Raw genomic sequence first — 16,493 nt, 5'->3', positions numbered from 1 at the left:
TATTGTGTGAATTTCATGAAGTGTCTGTATGTGTGTATGGGACTGGGACAGGGGGGTGCCCAAGAGGCATGGAAATGTCTCAGTTCCATCTTTGGTTTTCTGGTCACCATCCCCAAAGCATTGTGTATAGCACCTTTGCTGACAGAGGCCCAAGGGTCCAGGCCCAACATTTTCTAGAGATATTACTCTTTTCTTTTGCCAGTCTGGCTACATCATCTCCGCCTTTTAGACTCCCTCATTTGCTCCAGAACGCCATTCAATCACCACCTCCCACATAAAGCCTTTTCTCATTCTCCCTCTAGCTGCTAGTGCCATTCTTCAAACCCATCCTGTCTGTATTTTGTATGGACTCATATGTGTATAGGCTCCTTGAGAACAAGGGCTTTCATTTTTGTCTGTGTCCCCAGCCCTAGCACAGTGGCTGACTGGCATTTAGTAGGTCCTCAATATTGTTTGTTGATTGGTTCATTGATTTAGAATCAGAAAGGACCTTACATGTCATCTTTTTCAACGCTCTCATTTTATATGCTCTTAGACTTACCCAAAGTCAAACAGCTAGTAAATAGCAGAGCCACTTGGGATCTGAACCCATGTCCTCTGCCTCCAAATTTAGCTTTCTTTTTTCATTGTGTTCTGTGGCCCCAGTGTTGCATGCACTCCTAAGCAAATTGCCAAGTGTGCTAAATATCTCTTTCTTTCTTTGGACTGTAGGTAGACGGAGTGCACCTCCCTTGAATCTCACTGGCCTCCCGGGTACCGAGAAGCTAAATGAGAAGGAAAAAGAGGTAACAAAAGGAGGAGGGACCTTAGGATGGGCTGGTTTTGCACTGAAATAAGCTCTCCCAAGAGCCAATTACAGGGTCCAGACATAGCAGAGACCTGACCCAGCCAGGGAGGAATGGGAGGCAGAGAGCTGTGTCAGAGCATTCTCAGTGTTTCTGGGCAGAGAAGAACACAAGAATACATTTCCATGCCTCTGTTTCATCTTTTCTCTGACCCATGATATTTGTGAGGGTAGAAGAAGGACGCTCCTGTATCCATTTCTTTGGTAACACATAACTAGAAAGTGCTTATTTTTTTAAACAAAACAGACCTTTCACATCTAAATGAGTATTGTCCTTTAAAGGAAGCCATCTGGAGTGGCTATCGACTTACTCTAGGGTGAACTTGGTTGCATCACCTCTCTTTTAAATTGCTTAGATGCAGTGACTTGGAGACACTTAGGAAAATCAGTCTGAGTTATGGTCACACCTTAGTCTTTTTCATTTGTTTTTCTTTCTTTCTTTTTTTTTCTTTGGTGAGGCAATTGGGGTTAAGTGATTTACCCAGGGTCACACAGCCAGTAAGTGTCAAATGTCTGAGGCCGGATTTGAACTCAGGCCCTCCTGACTCCAGGGCTGGTGCTCTATCCACTGCACCACCTAGCTGCCCTTTTCGTTTGTTTTGATTGAAAATGGTATGGCTCACCTTGATCACTCAATTTATTTACCATTTTATTTGACTTTTCTTTTGACTGTTTCCAGAAACAATATACCCCCAAAGAGTCTGAAAAAGTTATAATTCCTTTTGTGTTTTCCAAAGTATTCCTCTTAAAATCCCAGAGGATTTCCCTGAGGGTTAGCTCTTCCTTCACCAGCCCTCAGTTTGGTTCAGTTCAACAGATATTCGATGACAGATGTTAATAAATATCTGAGTTGCTAGTTTAGTTCTGCATTGCTGAAGTACCTGCCATGTGCCAGGCATTGTGCTATGAACTGTGGATACCTGAGACAAAAATGAAACAGCCCTTGTCCTTTAAGAGCTCAACTTCTACTAGGGTAGTGGTGGGGTCGAGTGATGTTTAATCAATCAGCACGTATGTATGTGCTTAGTATTGTGCTAGACACGAGGGATACAATACAAAGGATGAAACAATCTCTACTTGTAATGCATTTACCTGCTCGTGTTCAGAGGATCTAGCTGGTCTTCAAGATATCTATCAAAATCAAACTTCCAGGGCAGCTAGATGGCGCAGTGGATAGAGCACCAGCCCTGGAGTCAGGAGGACCTGAGTTCAAATCCAGCCTCAGATGCTTGACACTTACTAGCTGTGTGACCCTGGGCAAGTCACTTAACCCCCATTGTCCTCCCCAAAAAAAAAAGAAAGAAAGAAAGAAAGAAAGAAAATCAAACTTCCCAGGCTAGTGAGAGACCTTCTGCCTCATTCCAGGTCAGATTAGGAGCTGGGGGAGGGAGGGGTCATGGGGAGTGGGAGGGTCTCATAGAATGTCTTTATATTCCCAGCACCTAGCACAATGCCTGGCTCTTAATAAGCAGTTAATAAATGCTGGCTTGATTAATGTTTGAGGGTTTGGGGTTTGGTTTGGGTTTTTTTGCCCCTGCTAGGGATAGTAGAAACCTAGTTTTTGGTTCTTAAGAAAAGGGGAGGTTTTGGCTGGTTTGAGGAGCCCAGACCACATTGCCTTCAGTGCAGAGTGGCTTAGGGAGTTTGTCAGACAGGCCAGTGAACTGACATAGGTCTGTGGTGCTATATTTATTGGAGCCCCCTTTCTCTTAGTATCTGTTCACCCCCCAACCTCACTGACAGGACATTTTTGCCAAAAAGCAAGAGAGTGTCAAAGTGTTTTTTCTTTTGGTTGAGACTTTAAGAAGCCCCTTGGCTTCAGAAATAAGCATGTCTTTTCCCTCTTTACTACCACATTTGGCCATCTTCACCAAGAGATGAGGATGAGTGGAGCGTGGTCTCTCCTCAGGTGCTCAGTATCTGCCTGCTGAGGGGAGAGCCATCAGAACCCTGAAAAAGTCCTTGGGGTCTGCTCTGACAAGCCAGCCTCCTCCCTGAGCTCTCTGAGCATCCTACCCTGGCTTTCTCTCCTGGGTTGCTCTCTTCCCTTAGGGCTTGTTCTAAAGCAGAAGCCACCTGGTGGAATGTGGCCCAGCCAGCCAGTGGCTCCTCTATAAATACCTATGGGCTGAAGTAACTCTCTGTCCTTTTGGTGATACCTGTTGGGTAGAATTATGAGAGTGACAGATGTTAATGTTTATTAAATTTGCCATGTCTTCCAGCTCTGTCAGATGGTGAGGTTGGTCCCTGGAGCTTATTTAGAATACAAATCAGCTCTAGTGAATGAGTGCAACAAACAGGGGAGCTTGAGGCTGGCACAGGCTCGAGCACTCATCAAGATAGATGTGAACAAGACCCGGAAAATCTATGACTTCCTCATTCGAGAAGGCTACATCACCAAAGCCTGAGGCCTGGAGGACCTGGCACCGGACCGGAATGAAATTGCTTGGAATGTCGTGATGGAAGGACAGCCAGGGGAATTCCAGCAAGTCTGGTTGGGGGATGAGGGCATTTTGTCAGTTTTGTATCAAAGTGTCTACTTTCTCTTCCCCCACCCTGCTCCCGTCGTCATCATCAGTGTTGTGCTACAGAGTTGTGTGCCAGCCAAGCTGTTACTTAACATGAGTGGGCATCCATTCCTCACGCCTCTTGGTGACTAAAATGAGAATCGTAGGACCTTGCATCTCAGTGCTGGTTGAAATAGCACCAAACTATGGGCCCAGAGGCCCAGCTCATTTGCCTGGTAGCTGAGACACAGGCTTTTTGAATGAATGCCTCCTTTGCCCTTAGATCTTTCAGTCAGAGAGGGTAGTGTCTTGAAGACAAGGAAACATTTTTAGAGATCATGAGGAAGCTTGGCCCACCCCTCTAAGTTTATTTTTTTAAGCCAACAACTGGAAGCTCCCTTGATCCTGGTGAAAGAGGGGCTGCCAGTCTCCCCACGTTGTCTTGTCCTCACCTATCTTTTAGTCCACTGGGTTTAGCCTGGTACTTACTGCAGTCGAGCTAGCTCCATAATCAGTCTGTGGTAGAGTGTGGCACCCACCGAATGGAAGCTGTCTCTTTTATTTTTAGAACTAATGGATTAAAATGTTTTGCTATTTAATTTGTGGGTGTGTCAAATGCTGGTGCAACTTGAGAGCTCTGAGCCAGGCACTGGCTCTTTCCCCCCATCTCCTCAACTCTTAACTACCAGTAAGTCAACAAGCATTTATTAAGTATGTACTGGCACTGTGCTAATCCCTGGGGGATACGAATTAAAGCAGAAACTCGATCTGAGCCCTCCAGGGAATGAATGCTCAGCAAATATGGCCGACCTATGGCTTCTCTGCCTATCTCAACCTGGGACCTAGGGACCCTGATGGATAGAAATGATGTTCCTACCTTGTGAGATTTGAACCCTATCTCTCAGTGATAAAAGGCAAGAAGTGTGCTCCTCTATGGGGGGAGGGGGCAGGACGGAGCTGAGCCTATGCTGTTATTCTTGTGTTCCCAGTGTAGAAACTCCCTCCACAAATTCAAATCAGCAACTGATCTATAATTTATTGTCTTAGGAAGTTTGCCAGGGCAGTGAGAGGTTAAGGGACTTGGGTGGAGTCACAGAGCTAGGATGTTGAAGACTGGCCAGGAACCCAAGTCTTCCTCATTCCAAGTCCAGCGCTCCCCCCATTCCAAACTTCTACCAGGATACAAATGCAGTAGGTGAAGGAGGCAGAAAACCAGAGCACATGCGAGTAAGTCTGAGCAGTGGCACATTCAGACAAGTCCCTTCACAGGTCTAAGGAAGAGAAGTTTGACTAAACCTGAAACCGAGACCTGAGGCTACCTTCCTAGGACGAAAGAAGGACCAGCCAGTTCTCAGAACCAGACTGCCTCCTGGACCCTCCACCCTGCACCGGGCAGCAGCTTTCTTCAGGCCAAACCCTTTGTGGCTGAAACTCAAACTCCTATTTACCATCCAAGCTCCCCCTGGGAGCCAGACTCAGACCTCTAGACCTCTGTTGTATTTACATAAAGTCCAAGGGGTGTGTAAACTGAGCACATGGATCACATTTCCCCAAGAGATTGAAAGGACGGAAGGAGGATCTCCTGGGATATGAAAAAAACTACAATAGAGAACTCCTTAAAGACACAAGTACAACTGGAGGAAGTTTCCCGAGAATCCTAGAGTGCGTGGAAAGGGGAACCCTGCTGATTTGATTACTCTATAGGTAGTCAAGCATTTATTAGTGCCTACTGTGTGCCAAGCTCAGTGCAAGGCACAGAAATAAAGGAAGGAATGAGGAAACAATCCCTGCTCCAAATGCGATTTTGAATATTATTTCATAGGATCAGAGACTTAGAGCTAGAAGGGATCTCAGAGGCTCAACCTCCTCATTTTATAGATAAGGAAACTGAAACTCAGAAAGCTCAAGAGGGGACAGCTAGGTGGCACAGTGGATAAAGCACCAGCCCTGGATTCAGGAGGACCTGAGTTCAAATCCAGCCTCAGACACTTGACACTTACTAGCTGTGTGACCCTAGGCAAGTCACTTAACCCTCATTGCCCTGCCACAAAAAAAAAAAAAAAAAGAAAGAAAGAAAGCTCAAGAGATTTGCCCAAAGTTAACACAGTCAGTAGGGTGGCAGACATGAGATTTGTACACAGGACCTCACACTCTAGAATTGGTGCTCTTTCTGTTGTCCTAGAATGAGTCAAGAAAACTAATATCCAATGTAAACACACTTTCCCAGGAGCAAGGTCAGCAAAAAATGTGAAGACTCGATAGAGGAGTGGGTGTAGTGAACTAAGTAGAAGTAGGGTGTATGTGGATTGGGATAAAGTGAAGATAATTTGGAGATAAGATTCATTTGGGAAGGAGTTCAGACCCAGGTCCAGGTCCCCAGACTCGAGGAAGGACTCACATTAGGGAATTCCTCAAGCCCAGAGTTCCTAAGATTCTTCTAGAGGTGTCATTCCCCCCACCTTTGTCAGTTTGACTGGAGGGCTATAAATCTAGAGGCAAGCTTGGAAGAGAAAAAGTTTCACGAGTCAGTTGATGGGCAGTTACCAGGGGGCTATAGTAACTCCAAAGAACAAGGAAAGATGCACACACGTGCCTGACATTTCAGGCAGCCAAAGGAGATGGTTGGCTGAGGCTGCTCAGTCACTTTCCTTATTGGGGAAGTTGAGTAAAAGGGACTGGAGGATGTGGCTGATTTGGAGGGAGAATAGGTCAAGGCTGGCTTAGAGTAGTGAATCTTGGAAGTTCCTGGAGTTTCCAAAGATCAGGTTTACTCTTATCAAATATTCTGGCAGGGAGGGAGTTTCTATAATAATGCTAGCCTTTTTCAAGTTAGACTCAGTGGGCCTATTCTACTATTTAATAAAATACAGATGGGATTGGGGGGTGGGGTGGGGGGATGTCTGTCTCCATTTATACAGCCCTGTAGCTCAGTTTCTTTGACCTCTAAGGTGACTTTTTCTGGAGTGAAAATATTCTGCCCTGTCCTCCACAAATTCACTTTCTCTATACTTAGATCCATCAGCCATGCCTAAATTATTCCTAAGACCTTGCTGCCTCCCTTTTGGTCATCCTTTGCATTCCTCCCACAAATCTTTTACTTTACCCAAGGGGGCTGTGGATTCTGATAGGTGAACTTTCATTTTCATTTTCACATTCCTTCCTGGCAATTTCCACACCATCCTACCAGAGTCCCCAGCTCTTTTTTTTTTTTTTTTTAGTGAGGCAATTGGGGTTAAGTGACTTGCCCAGGGTCACACAGCTAGTAAGTGTTAAGTGTCTGAGGCCGGATTTGAACTCAGGTACTCCTGACTCCAGGGCCGGTGCTCTATCCACTGCGCGACCTAGCCGCCCCAGCTCTTTTTTTTTTTAACCTATCAACATTGATTGAGCGCCTACTATGTGCTAGACACTATGCTTGGATCTTAGATCTTCCCTTAGATCATAAGCTACTTACAGCTTCCTTACTTATATTTTCATCCCCATCACTTGGTCCAATGCCTAACACATAGTAAGTGCCTAATAAATGCTTTTTCATCCACCCATTCATCCAAATGCAGTTTTCTTTCCACCATGCCACAACTACCTTTCCATGAGATTATTGATTGGCCCCAAAGTACTTGGAAAAAGGATATTCTATTGAAACTGGGTAGATCCCAGGGAACCTCGTGTGTGTGTGTGTGTGTGTGTGTGTGTGTGTGTGTGTGTGTGTGTGTGTGTTTGTGTGTGTGATGGTAGTAGGGGTGCATGTTTTCTTCCTGCTTTCAAGTTTAATTTGCAATCTATTCCATCCTACCCTATCCTATCCACTGAGGAAGGCTCCCTGGAGGAGGTGGATTTTGAGATGATAATGGTGAATGAGAGGAGAGGGATGGCTTGGCAGATGGAAGTGGGAAGACGTTTTAGACATAGTGGGTGGAAGATGTGGAGGCAGTAGTGGGAGGGAAAGAAGTGCCTAGTGATTTGTTTGGCTGGAACAGAAGGGGCAGCTGGGGTACTTAGGAGTGGGAGGAAAGTGGGATAATCTGGAAGCCTTTAAACCAGATTGGGTTTTGTAGATCTGATGAGGAATCAGTAGAGTTACAAGAAGAGAAGTGGAATGGTTGAAACAACTAATTAGGGTGCAAAAGGCTGCTTTGGGGGCTGTTGGAGAAGGGGCAAGGTCCCTCTTTTGGGTAAAGTTGAGAACAACCATATTTTGCCAGCTCTGGTGAAAAACAGACCTTTACAGGAGCCACCAAGTTATTACCAATTTGCATATTTAGCAGGAAAAAAGCAATTGCCTGTGTCTGTTGTGGCCATCTTTTCTATATCATTTCCTCCCACATTATTGTTACCTAGTGAAGACTGTCTTTTTATGTCACAGAATCTACTCTGTAAATCTAGGGCTAGCAGGATCTACCCAAAACAGCTCAAATCCTTTTCCTCTTAACCTTACATGTAATTGGCAAAAAAAAAATTCTTTTCCCCTCACTTGCCATCTGGTAAACCTATTCCTAACCCAACCTGTTCTAGCGTAGTTTCCTCTTAATCTTTTTTTTTTTGGTGAGGCAATTGGGGTTAAGTGACTTACCCAGAGTCACGCAGCTAGTAAGTGTCAAGTGTCTGAGGCCACTTTTGAAGTCAGGTCCTCCTGAATCCAGGGCCAGTGCTTTATCCACTATTCCCTCTTAATCTCAAAGAGTTTGGGGAGGGAGATTCCTTATCTCTGTAACTCAATCAACTGTTTGGAGATTTTTTTTTTTTTTAAGTGAGGCAATTGGGGTTAAGTGACTTGCCCAGGGTCACACAGCTAGTAAGTGTTAAGTGTCTAAGGCCGGATTTGAACTCAGGTACTCCTGAATCCAGGGCCAGTGCTCTATCCACTGCACCACCTAGCTGCCCCTGGAGATTCTTAATACATGTCTAACCTTAATCATTCTTACTTTTGGACCTCCATGTAATAACCCTCCCTTCTAATTAATGACTTCGGCAATCTCTTCTCTTGGATCAGTTCTTTTCCATTGCCCCCTTTCCTAGGTCCCATTTCCCAACCCTACTTTTGTTTACTAGGCGGTGAGATGGCACAATGCACTAGAGTGCCTGGCCAGAAGTCAGGAAGACTCCTCTTACTGCGTTCAAATCTGGCCTCAGACACTTACTAGCTGTGTGACCCTGGGCAAGTCACTTAACACTGTTTACCTCAGGTAACAAGTGAGTACTCCCAAGCAACTGCAAGAGCCCATTATTACCACAACACAAGGAAAATAGGATAATTTGGAAGCCTGGAAACCAGATTGGGTTTTGTAGATCTGATGAAGAAATTAGTAAAGTTATAAGAAAAGAAGCATCTAATAGGACAGGAGCAATAGGTTGAAGTGTCTACTAGGATAGGAGCAAAAGGGCTGCCTTTGGGATTGAGTGTTTTGATTTATAAGGAACTTGTTCTGAAATCCTGGCTTCTCTCTCATTCCCTCCCCAGGCAGCTGGCTCTTTCTTCTGCCGGAAGAGCTCCCCTTTGGTCCAGTGAGACAATGCCATTGTCCTTCACAAGCTAACCCTCTCCTACCTTTCCAGGCTTCATACATTTTGTTCCCCTTTATACACTCTGTAATCCAGCTGTGTAGACACCGGGCTTCCTCACACAGGGCACCCTGTCTCCTATGTCAATGTCTTTGTCCCTTCATACCTGCAATGTGCTCTTTCTTCATCTTCAACTCTTGGAATCCTTGGCTTCCCTTCAGGACCCTGTTTAAGAGTCACTTTCTACAGGAGAGGCTTTCTAAAGTTACCTCTCCCTTACTTTATATGCACCCATTTCCTTTGCATGTCGCATCCCCCACTGCAATGGAAGTGTCAATGAAGGCAGGGACTGGCACACAGTAGGCACTTAATACTTGCTTGTTGCCTTGTTGACAGCAGCACTTGCTGCCAAGTATAGAGGGAGAGGGAGCAGTCAGAAGGCACAGTGGATAGAGTGCTGGGCCTAGAGTAAGGAAGACTCATCTTCCTAAATTCAAATCTGGCCTCAGACACCTACTAGCTGTGTGATCCTGAGCAAGTCACTTACCCCTGTTTGCTTCAGTTTCCTTGTCTCTAAAATGAACAGGGAAAGGAAATGACAAACTATTCCAGTAGCTTTGCCAAGAAAACCTCAAATGGGGTCAAGAAAAATCAGAGGTGACTGAAAAATGATTGAACGATAATGACAATAATGAGGGATGGGGTATACACTGGATTAGACCCCCTCTAAGGATGACCTTTCCATCTCTAAGATTTAAGAAATTTGTGAAAGGGCCTCCCGGGCAAGTCTGGTTAAGGAGGAACTTCCCCTTCAGTTTCATAATTCCAGCAGTCATGACAAAAGGCTTTCTTATGAAAGGAGCCTCTTTCCTCAGGATAGCCCCCAGAACTGATACTCTTTGGGCGCAAAAGTCAAATAGAAATACCTGTGTTCTCCAGCATCTATTTCTAAGCAATCGCCTGAGGCTGCATGCAGAATGTGGGATTTGCTTTGTCATCATGCTGTCATTGAGGAGAGAACAGGCGAATAACTAAGGATCAGCATTTTTTTTTTCAGGCCAACCTATAATTTCATCCATGTAGACAGACAACTAGGTAGTGCAGTGGATAGAATGCTAGACTTCGAGCTAGGAAAACCTGAGTTCAAGTGTGACCTCAGACACATATTAGGTCTGTGATCCCGGGCAAGTCACTTCATCTCTACCTTAGTTTCCCCATAGGTAAAATGAGTATCATAATTGCACCTGCCTCACAAGGTTGTAGTGAGGTTCAAAAGAGATAACATATGGTAAATACTTTGTTGCAAACTGTACATTCTATCTGTTGTTGTTGTTAGAGAGGTTTTGTGAGGAACTTGTTCCACCCTGGAGGCTGGTACTTTCTCTGCAATTTATAATCCTACAGACTTGCTTGAAGCACTGAGAGATTCAGGGTGACTTGCCTGGGGTCCCCCAGGCAGGATGTGTCAGAGGCTGGACTTAAATCCATGTTTTCCTGACCCTGGGGCCAGATCTTAGCCTCTATTATTCCAGAATGCTTAATTATGAGTTTCAGCTTTTCCAAAAAGAGCAGACACCAAGGGGCCAGGGAGGGAAGGAAGGCAAAGATTACTTAACTCCCCCCATTAGACTGTGAGCTCCTTGAAGGCAGGCACCATCTTTTGCCTTTCTTTGTATCCCCAGTGCTTTTTGTGGGGAGAGGGATTCTTTGTCTACTTTTTTTTTGACCATTACTTTGGCGGCATGGATAGTGACTAGAAGGCCGAATGAGGAATCAGGAAGTCTTGGGTTCAAATTCCCCTCCCCCACCCACCCCCAATCTTGGATCCTGGGCAAGTCGCAACCTGTCTTGGTTTCGGTACCTGTACAATGGAGATAATAGAACCTACCTCTCGGGTTGTGGTGAGGATCAAATGAGATAATGTATGTAAAGGGCTTTGAAAACCTTCAGGTACTGTATAAATGTCAGTTATTTTTATGGAGGGGGTGTTAACTACCTTCTGAGCTACCTTACTAAGCTTGTAAATGTGAGATGCTTACATTTGGAAGAGGGTTGAGAGCTCAGTCAACTGCAGTTGATATTTAAAAAAAAAAAACCCAACAAATTCCTATGTCATCTTTGCTCACTTGTCATGGGAAGCAGAGAGATCTAATGAAGAGTGACAGGACCTGGCTTGGAATTCCAGCCCTTTCAACGTGACTTTGTCATTTCATCTTTCCAGGCCTCAGTTTCCTCGTCTGTCATGTCACAGGGTCAGATGAGATGCCGTCTGACACCCCTTCCATCTCTAAATCTATGAGCCTATCACTTTTACAGAGTCCCTTTCTTGCTCCACTCCTGGCTTAGGAAAAAGGGGGAGAGATGAATGCAGATAGTGCCAGGTAAGTAGGTACAATTGAGAAGCTTAAGAATCACAGACTGAAGGCTGTATGAAAATAGAGAAATAAGCGCTGCTTCAAAGACAGGACTCCTCACTTCTGTGTATGTGCCTCACCTCCTTCAGCCAGGAGAACCCTCAGGAGGTCCCTGGGTAGCAAGCACATGCCTTGCTTTTGTTTTAAGGCTGATTGCTTGTGTGCGATAGCTGTTTTCTGCTCCAGAGCCCAAGGGATGGATTTCTGTGGTCTCAAACTGTTCATCAGGCTGGATTAATCTCCCGTTTTACCCAACCAATAATTTTTCTAACTCAGCTTTGGCCTCGGGGACTAAAAGCCTTACTAAGCAGAAAGCTCCCAGGCTATCTTTTGGGATGTGCAAACATACCTGGAACCCACTGGGGAGAAAGAGAAAGAGAAAGACTCAGAGTTGTCTTCCTTTCCTAAGTTCTAGTTCATCCAAACAGAGATGCTAAAAATGCTGTCATCTTAACACCCTTCTTCAGGGAGGGAACTGACAGCTAAGTACCAACTCCTGATGCCTCTTAATGCATCTCTCCTCCTCTTCCTTCTCCTCTCCTCCCCCTCCCCTTCCCTCCCCTCCTCTTCCTCTCCTCTCCTCCTCCTCCTCCTCCTCCTCTCCCCTCCCCTTCCCCTCCTCCTCCTCTCCCTTCCCCTACCCTTCCCTCCCCTCCTCTTCCTCTCCTCTCCTCCTCTCCCTTCCTCTCCCCCCCTTCCTTCTTCCCCCCAACAAGAACTCTGCCAGCCTATATTCACTTATTATGTTATATCAGGAGACCTGAGCTTCAGCTTTCTTCCATTAAGCTCCAGACAACGACTTCTTTGGAATTTTCCCTCCTGGTGTCAGCCAGCATTTAAATGGAACCTATAAATCCCCCACTTAACATCCCCTCCTAAGATTGTATCACTCAATAAGCAAGTCCATGTCCACCTTCTTCCCTTCCTGCTTCCTATGCCAATGCCCCCCAGCCTGGAGGCTTAAGGGATTTGAGGGTGTGGAAGAAGAATATTTTTAAAGTCAGAGAGGCAGCTGGGTGGGATAGACTTGAACATGGAAAGACCTGGGTTCAAATGCAGCTTCAGAGATTAGCTGTGTGAGTCTGGACAAGTCATGTCATCTCTCTGAGCCTCACTTAACTCATCTGCAAAATGGGGTTGTTAGTAGCACTTCTGTCACCAGGCTGTTATGAGGATCCAGAGACATGGCATGTAGTCAAGTATTCTGCAGACCTTAAACCCCCATACCTATGTGAACTGTTGCTCAAATTGGGGTTTCCTGGCAGTAACCAGTGAGACCTTGTTTTAGCTTCCAATTTTGGGGAGCTGCCTGGCTAAAAAGGACAATTTTCAATGTGAGTGTGGTTGCCTTTCCCCACAAAGTGATGGAAATGAATGAAAAAGTGATGTAGCCAGGAGAAGGAAACTGAGAGCTAGCCTCAGTGAGGAACAGCTGGGCTCCACCTCTGGCACTCCCCTTGGGGCTCAGCGTCCCCAGGCAACTCTCTGAGACTGGGAATTGTAAATCTAGGTTGCTAAAGGAAGTTTCTCTACATGTGAATGATGGTGGAGACGGTGGCTCTATGTGTGGCTGTCCTGGACTTTCTTCAAGAGGGATGGGCAGGATTGAATACTCAGACCAAGGACTTACTATCATAGGCCATAGTCCTAACACTATCCATGGGTAAACTAAGAGACCCTTTAAAGGACTGATTAAGCCAGAACAGGGTCAGCATCTTTGCTGGAGATAGAACTCTGGAGGCCTGATACCTCTGCCTAAGAGTAAGAATTATGCTTTTGATCTGTTTGGCCAAAATATATTTTCTAAAAACCCAGCCGCTGAGAGGTAACCCCATCAACTCAACCTTGCTCCTATAGCAATAGAGTCTGCAACTTGGAGTCAGAAAGACCTAGGTTCAACTCCTTCCTCAGATCCTTAGTAGCCCGTGTGACCTTGTGCCAATCATTTAACCTCGCTGGGCCTTGGTTTCCACGTCTGTAAAATGAAAGGGTTGAACCTATGGCCTGTCAGGGCCTTTCCAACCTCTAGACTTATAACCCTATGACTATGACCCATTCAGACACTTATAGCTTCAAATACCAGAAGGTACTATAGGGCATAGCTTTAACTTTATGAGGAAGAATTACACAAGGGAGAAAAATCTCTGAGAAGTGCCTGCTTCCCTCTTCCGCCCACCCCCATCCCTGAGTGCAGAAAGGAAGGAGTCTGTGGGAGAAAAGGGTGGATATGAACGTCATTGCATCATCCAGATCCCAGCTGTGACCTGGCTCAGAGTTTTGTGTTTCAAAAATAACCATGGCTTACAGTTGGGGAAAAAGTAAACTGTTGCGTCTCCATGGAAACTAGAAGAGAGAGAAAAAGCTCTTAGGCAAGGCTGCTGGATTCCAGCATATGTGGTAACATGGGATGGATGCCAGGAGGGAATGGGAGCTGTGTAACCTGGGGGTTTCTAGAAGGGTGGGGATTCTCTGGAGAAGCCCAACAGCCCAATCAGCCCATCAGGGCAGACAGACAGCAAACACCCTTGGTCTGATCCAAATGTGCAAAAGAAGGCCCTGTGAGTCTAAATAAATATTTATTGCAAAAATGCTTGGGTTCTCTCACTGTCTTGATTTAGATCTTGCTAATTCCTAGGTCATTGATACCTTGATCCTTAGGTAGTTGGCAAAGAAAAGGTAAATCACTTTAGAAAGTCCTGGTTCAGCCCCTTATCACCTCAAGCCTGGACTATTACAATAGTGTCCTACTAATTCTCTCTACCTCTAGTCCTTCCCTTCTCCAATCCATCAATTCATATAGCTGTGAGAGGAATCTTCTCCACACACTGGTCAGACCATGCCACTCCACTGTTCAAAAGCCTTATTATTTCCCTAGGATAAAATATGAACTCCTTAGCCTAGCTTTCAGGGTTCTCCACAATTTCACTAATACATACTTTCCCAGCTTTATTTCCATATTACATCCTCATATACACTCCCAGTTTAGCCAAATTGGACATTAATTTGCTGCATTTGACATCTTGTCTTTTGTCTTTATGCAGTTTCGCAAACTGCTTCCTATCCCTGGAATGCAATTCCTCCTTTCAAAATGTTTATCTTCTGAGTAGAACCAGGAGAACATTGTACATTGCGTGTTGATCAACTGTGATAGACTTGATTCTTCTCAGCAATACAATGGTCCAAGATAGTTCCAAAGGATTCATGATGGAAAATGCTCTCCAAATTCAGAAAAAAAAAACAAAACTGTTGAATCTGGATACAGATCGAACCATACTATTTCTATTGTTTTTGTTGTTGTTTTTCTTTTTTTGAGGTTTTTCCTTTTTGCTCTGATTCTTCTCTCATTACATGACTAATACAGAAATATGTTTAATGTGATTGTACATATATAACCTATATCAGATTACTTGCTGCCTTGAGGAGGGGGAAGGGAGGGAGAAAAATTTGAAACTAGAAATCTTATAAAAACAAATGTTGAAAATTATCTCTAAATGTAACTGGAAAATAATAAAATATTTATATGAAAAAACAAACAAACAAAAAACCGAACAAACCAAAAAAAATGTTTATCTTCCTTCAGAATTCAGTTCAAGTACCACCATGAAGTGTTACCTGAAGCCCCCAGTTCTCTTTTTGTTCAAATTACCTTTTGTTATACTTATATAGCACACCCCAAGTTTCAGGACAGGTTCTGTAGAGAATGGTGACCTCAGGTTCAAGGAATTCTGTGGTACTGCATTTCTAACAGTGTTGCTTACTAGCTCCAACCAACATGTTTTCTTTTTAGTAATCAGCTAGAAGACACAATTAGCTGAAAGAAATGCATTGACTGAAATGACGAAGTAAGAAAAGAAGCAACAAAACATCTTCCCCATAAATGGGTGCATTCTCCTACAGGAAAACCCAGAATCATCTGGAAAAGCAGAGACACACTGAAGTCCCAAGTAGCGAGGCTCACACATAGAAAACATGTGGCTAAGGCACATCTACATAGATATGGTCAAGGAGCAGACAGCTTCTTTGATGCTGAAAAACTACAAGAGTTATTCATGTCTTCATGCAGCTCCTGCTAACTTTGGTCTCCTAGTTTCTACAATATGCTGCTATGCCGGTCTTTTGGATACTGCTCTGCTAGTCACTCCTTGGCCATAGATTTTGTCTCTAGCTTCTGGCTCAGCTGGAATTCATGGCTAGTGTACTGTTATGCTCTTTCAGAAAGATCTGGAACCCTTGCCCTAGGCAGAAGAAACTTTCTTTGTTTTGCTCCCTCACAGTCTTGGCTTAGAGTCCTCCTATCTCCGGAGCATGAAGACTCTTAGCCCTTGGAATCAAGCCCTATGGAACAAAGAACTGGGTCTTCTCAGCAAGCTATCATCCTTGGGATTAGCCTTTCTTTCAGCAACTCTTGCCATTACAGAACTGTGTCTTCCCCTTCATCAGAGGCCTCACTCTAGCCTGTGGTGATCTCACAATAAGGCAAGCAATCTAGGTCTGTTTAAATGCAAAAAGAAAAAAAAAATGAACATTTCTCAATTACATACCAGCATTCTACTGATGTAAACTCCACATTTCTCCCCATTAGATTTAATATTAGTATTTATACAGGATTCAATAATACAGCACACCACTCAAGTAATCAAAAAAGTCAAAGTCTAAAAAGTTAACCTCAATGTAACTAAATTAGGGAGAGAAAGACTCTGAAAAGGGGCATGGAAGAAGACTATATAATTACATCCCATTTTGGGGGCTTATTTCTCTAGGATCCTTCAAACTGGAGTACCAAAAATTAAAGTTTTGAGTAGCAAATCTCTCTAAGAACCTCCAATTTTAGGAGTCCAATTTCATCCTGGATGAGACCCTGCATATAACATGATTAGTTCTAGCCCTACTTTCTGAGGGCCAGACTTGTTACATCTTCCCCCTTGGGGTTCTAGGCCCAGGGCCCTTTGCCCTACATACAATATGGTTCTCTCACTAGAAGCCCTCAGAGAGGAATCATCTAGATCCCAAAGATAGGAATGTTATAAAAGGTTTGGTAGGTTCTGTTTTCATTTTTTGGGGGGGCAATGGGGGTTAAGTAACTTGCCCAGGGTAACACAGCTAGCAAGTGTCAGGTGTCTGAGGCCGGACTTGAACTCAGATCCTCCTGAATCAAGGGCCGGTGCTTTATCCACTGCCCCACCTAGCTGTCCTGGTTTGGTAGGTTCTGATTCAGGCCCTTTCAAAGTC

General features: G+C 44.5%; 1 protein-coding gene across 4 annotated transcripts in view; it reads left to right on the top strand.

Moving 5' to 3' along the window:
- The window catches only part of TADA2A (transcriptional adaptor 2A), a 64,374-nt gene extending 60,424 nt beyond the window's left edge, over positions 1 to 3,950 (top strand). For 3 of the 4 annotated variants that reach the window (XM_043962715.1, XM_043962713.1, XM_043962714.1), the window contains 2 exons: positions 712 to 785; positions 3,067 to 3,950. In XM_043962715.1, coding sequence (XP_043818650.1) covers positions 712 to 785; positions 3,067 to 3,252 — 260 coding nt within the window. In that variant the 3' untranslated portion in view covers positions 3,253 to 3,950. The remainder of the gene's footprint in view (positions 1 to 711; positions 786 to 3,066) is intronic. The other variant, XR_006352744.1, reaches the window with a different exon arrangement.
- The last annotated feature ends 12,543 nt before the right edge of the window (positions 3,951 to 16,493 follow it).

The sequence above is a fragment of the Dromiciops gliroides genome, chromosome 4, assembly GCF_019393635.1.
Source record: "Dromiciops gliroides isolate mDroGli1 chromosome 4, mDroGli1.pri, whole genome shotgun sequence".
Taxonomy (NCBI): domain Eukaryota; kingdom Metazoa; phylum Chordata; class Mammalia; order Microbiotheria; family Microbiotheriidae; genus Dromiciops; species Dromiciops gliroides.
The sequence above is the reverse complement of the archived record's forward strand: the minus strand, read 5'-3'. Positions and strand labels throughout refer to the sequence as shown.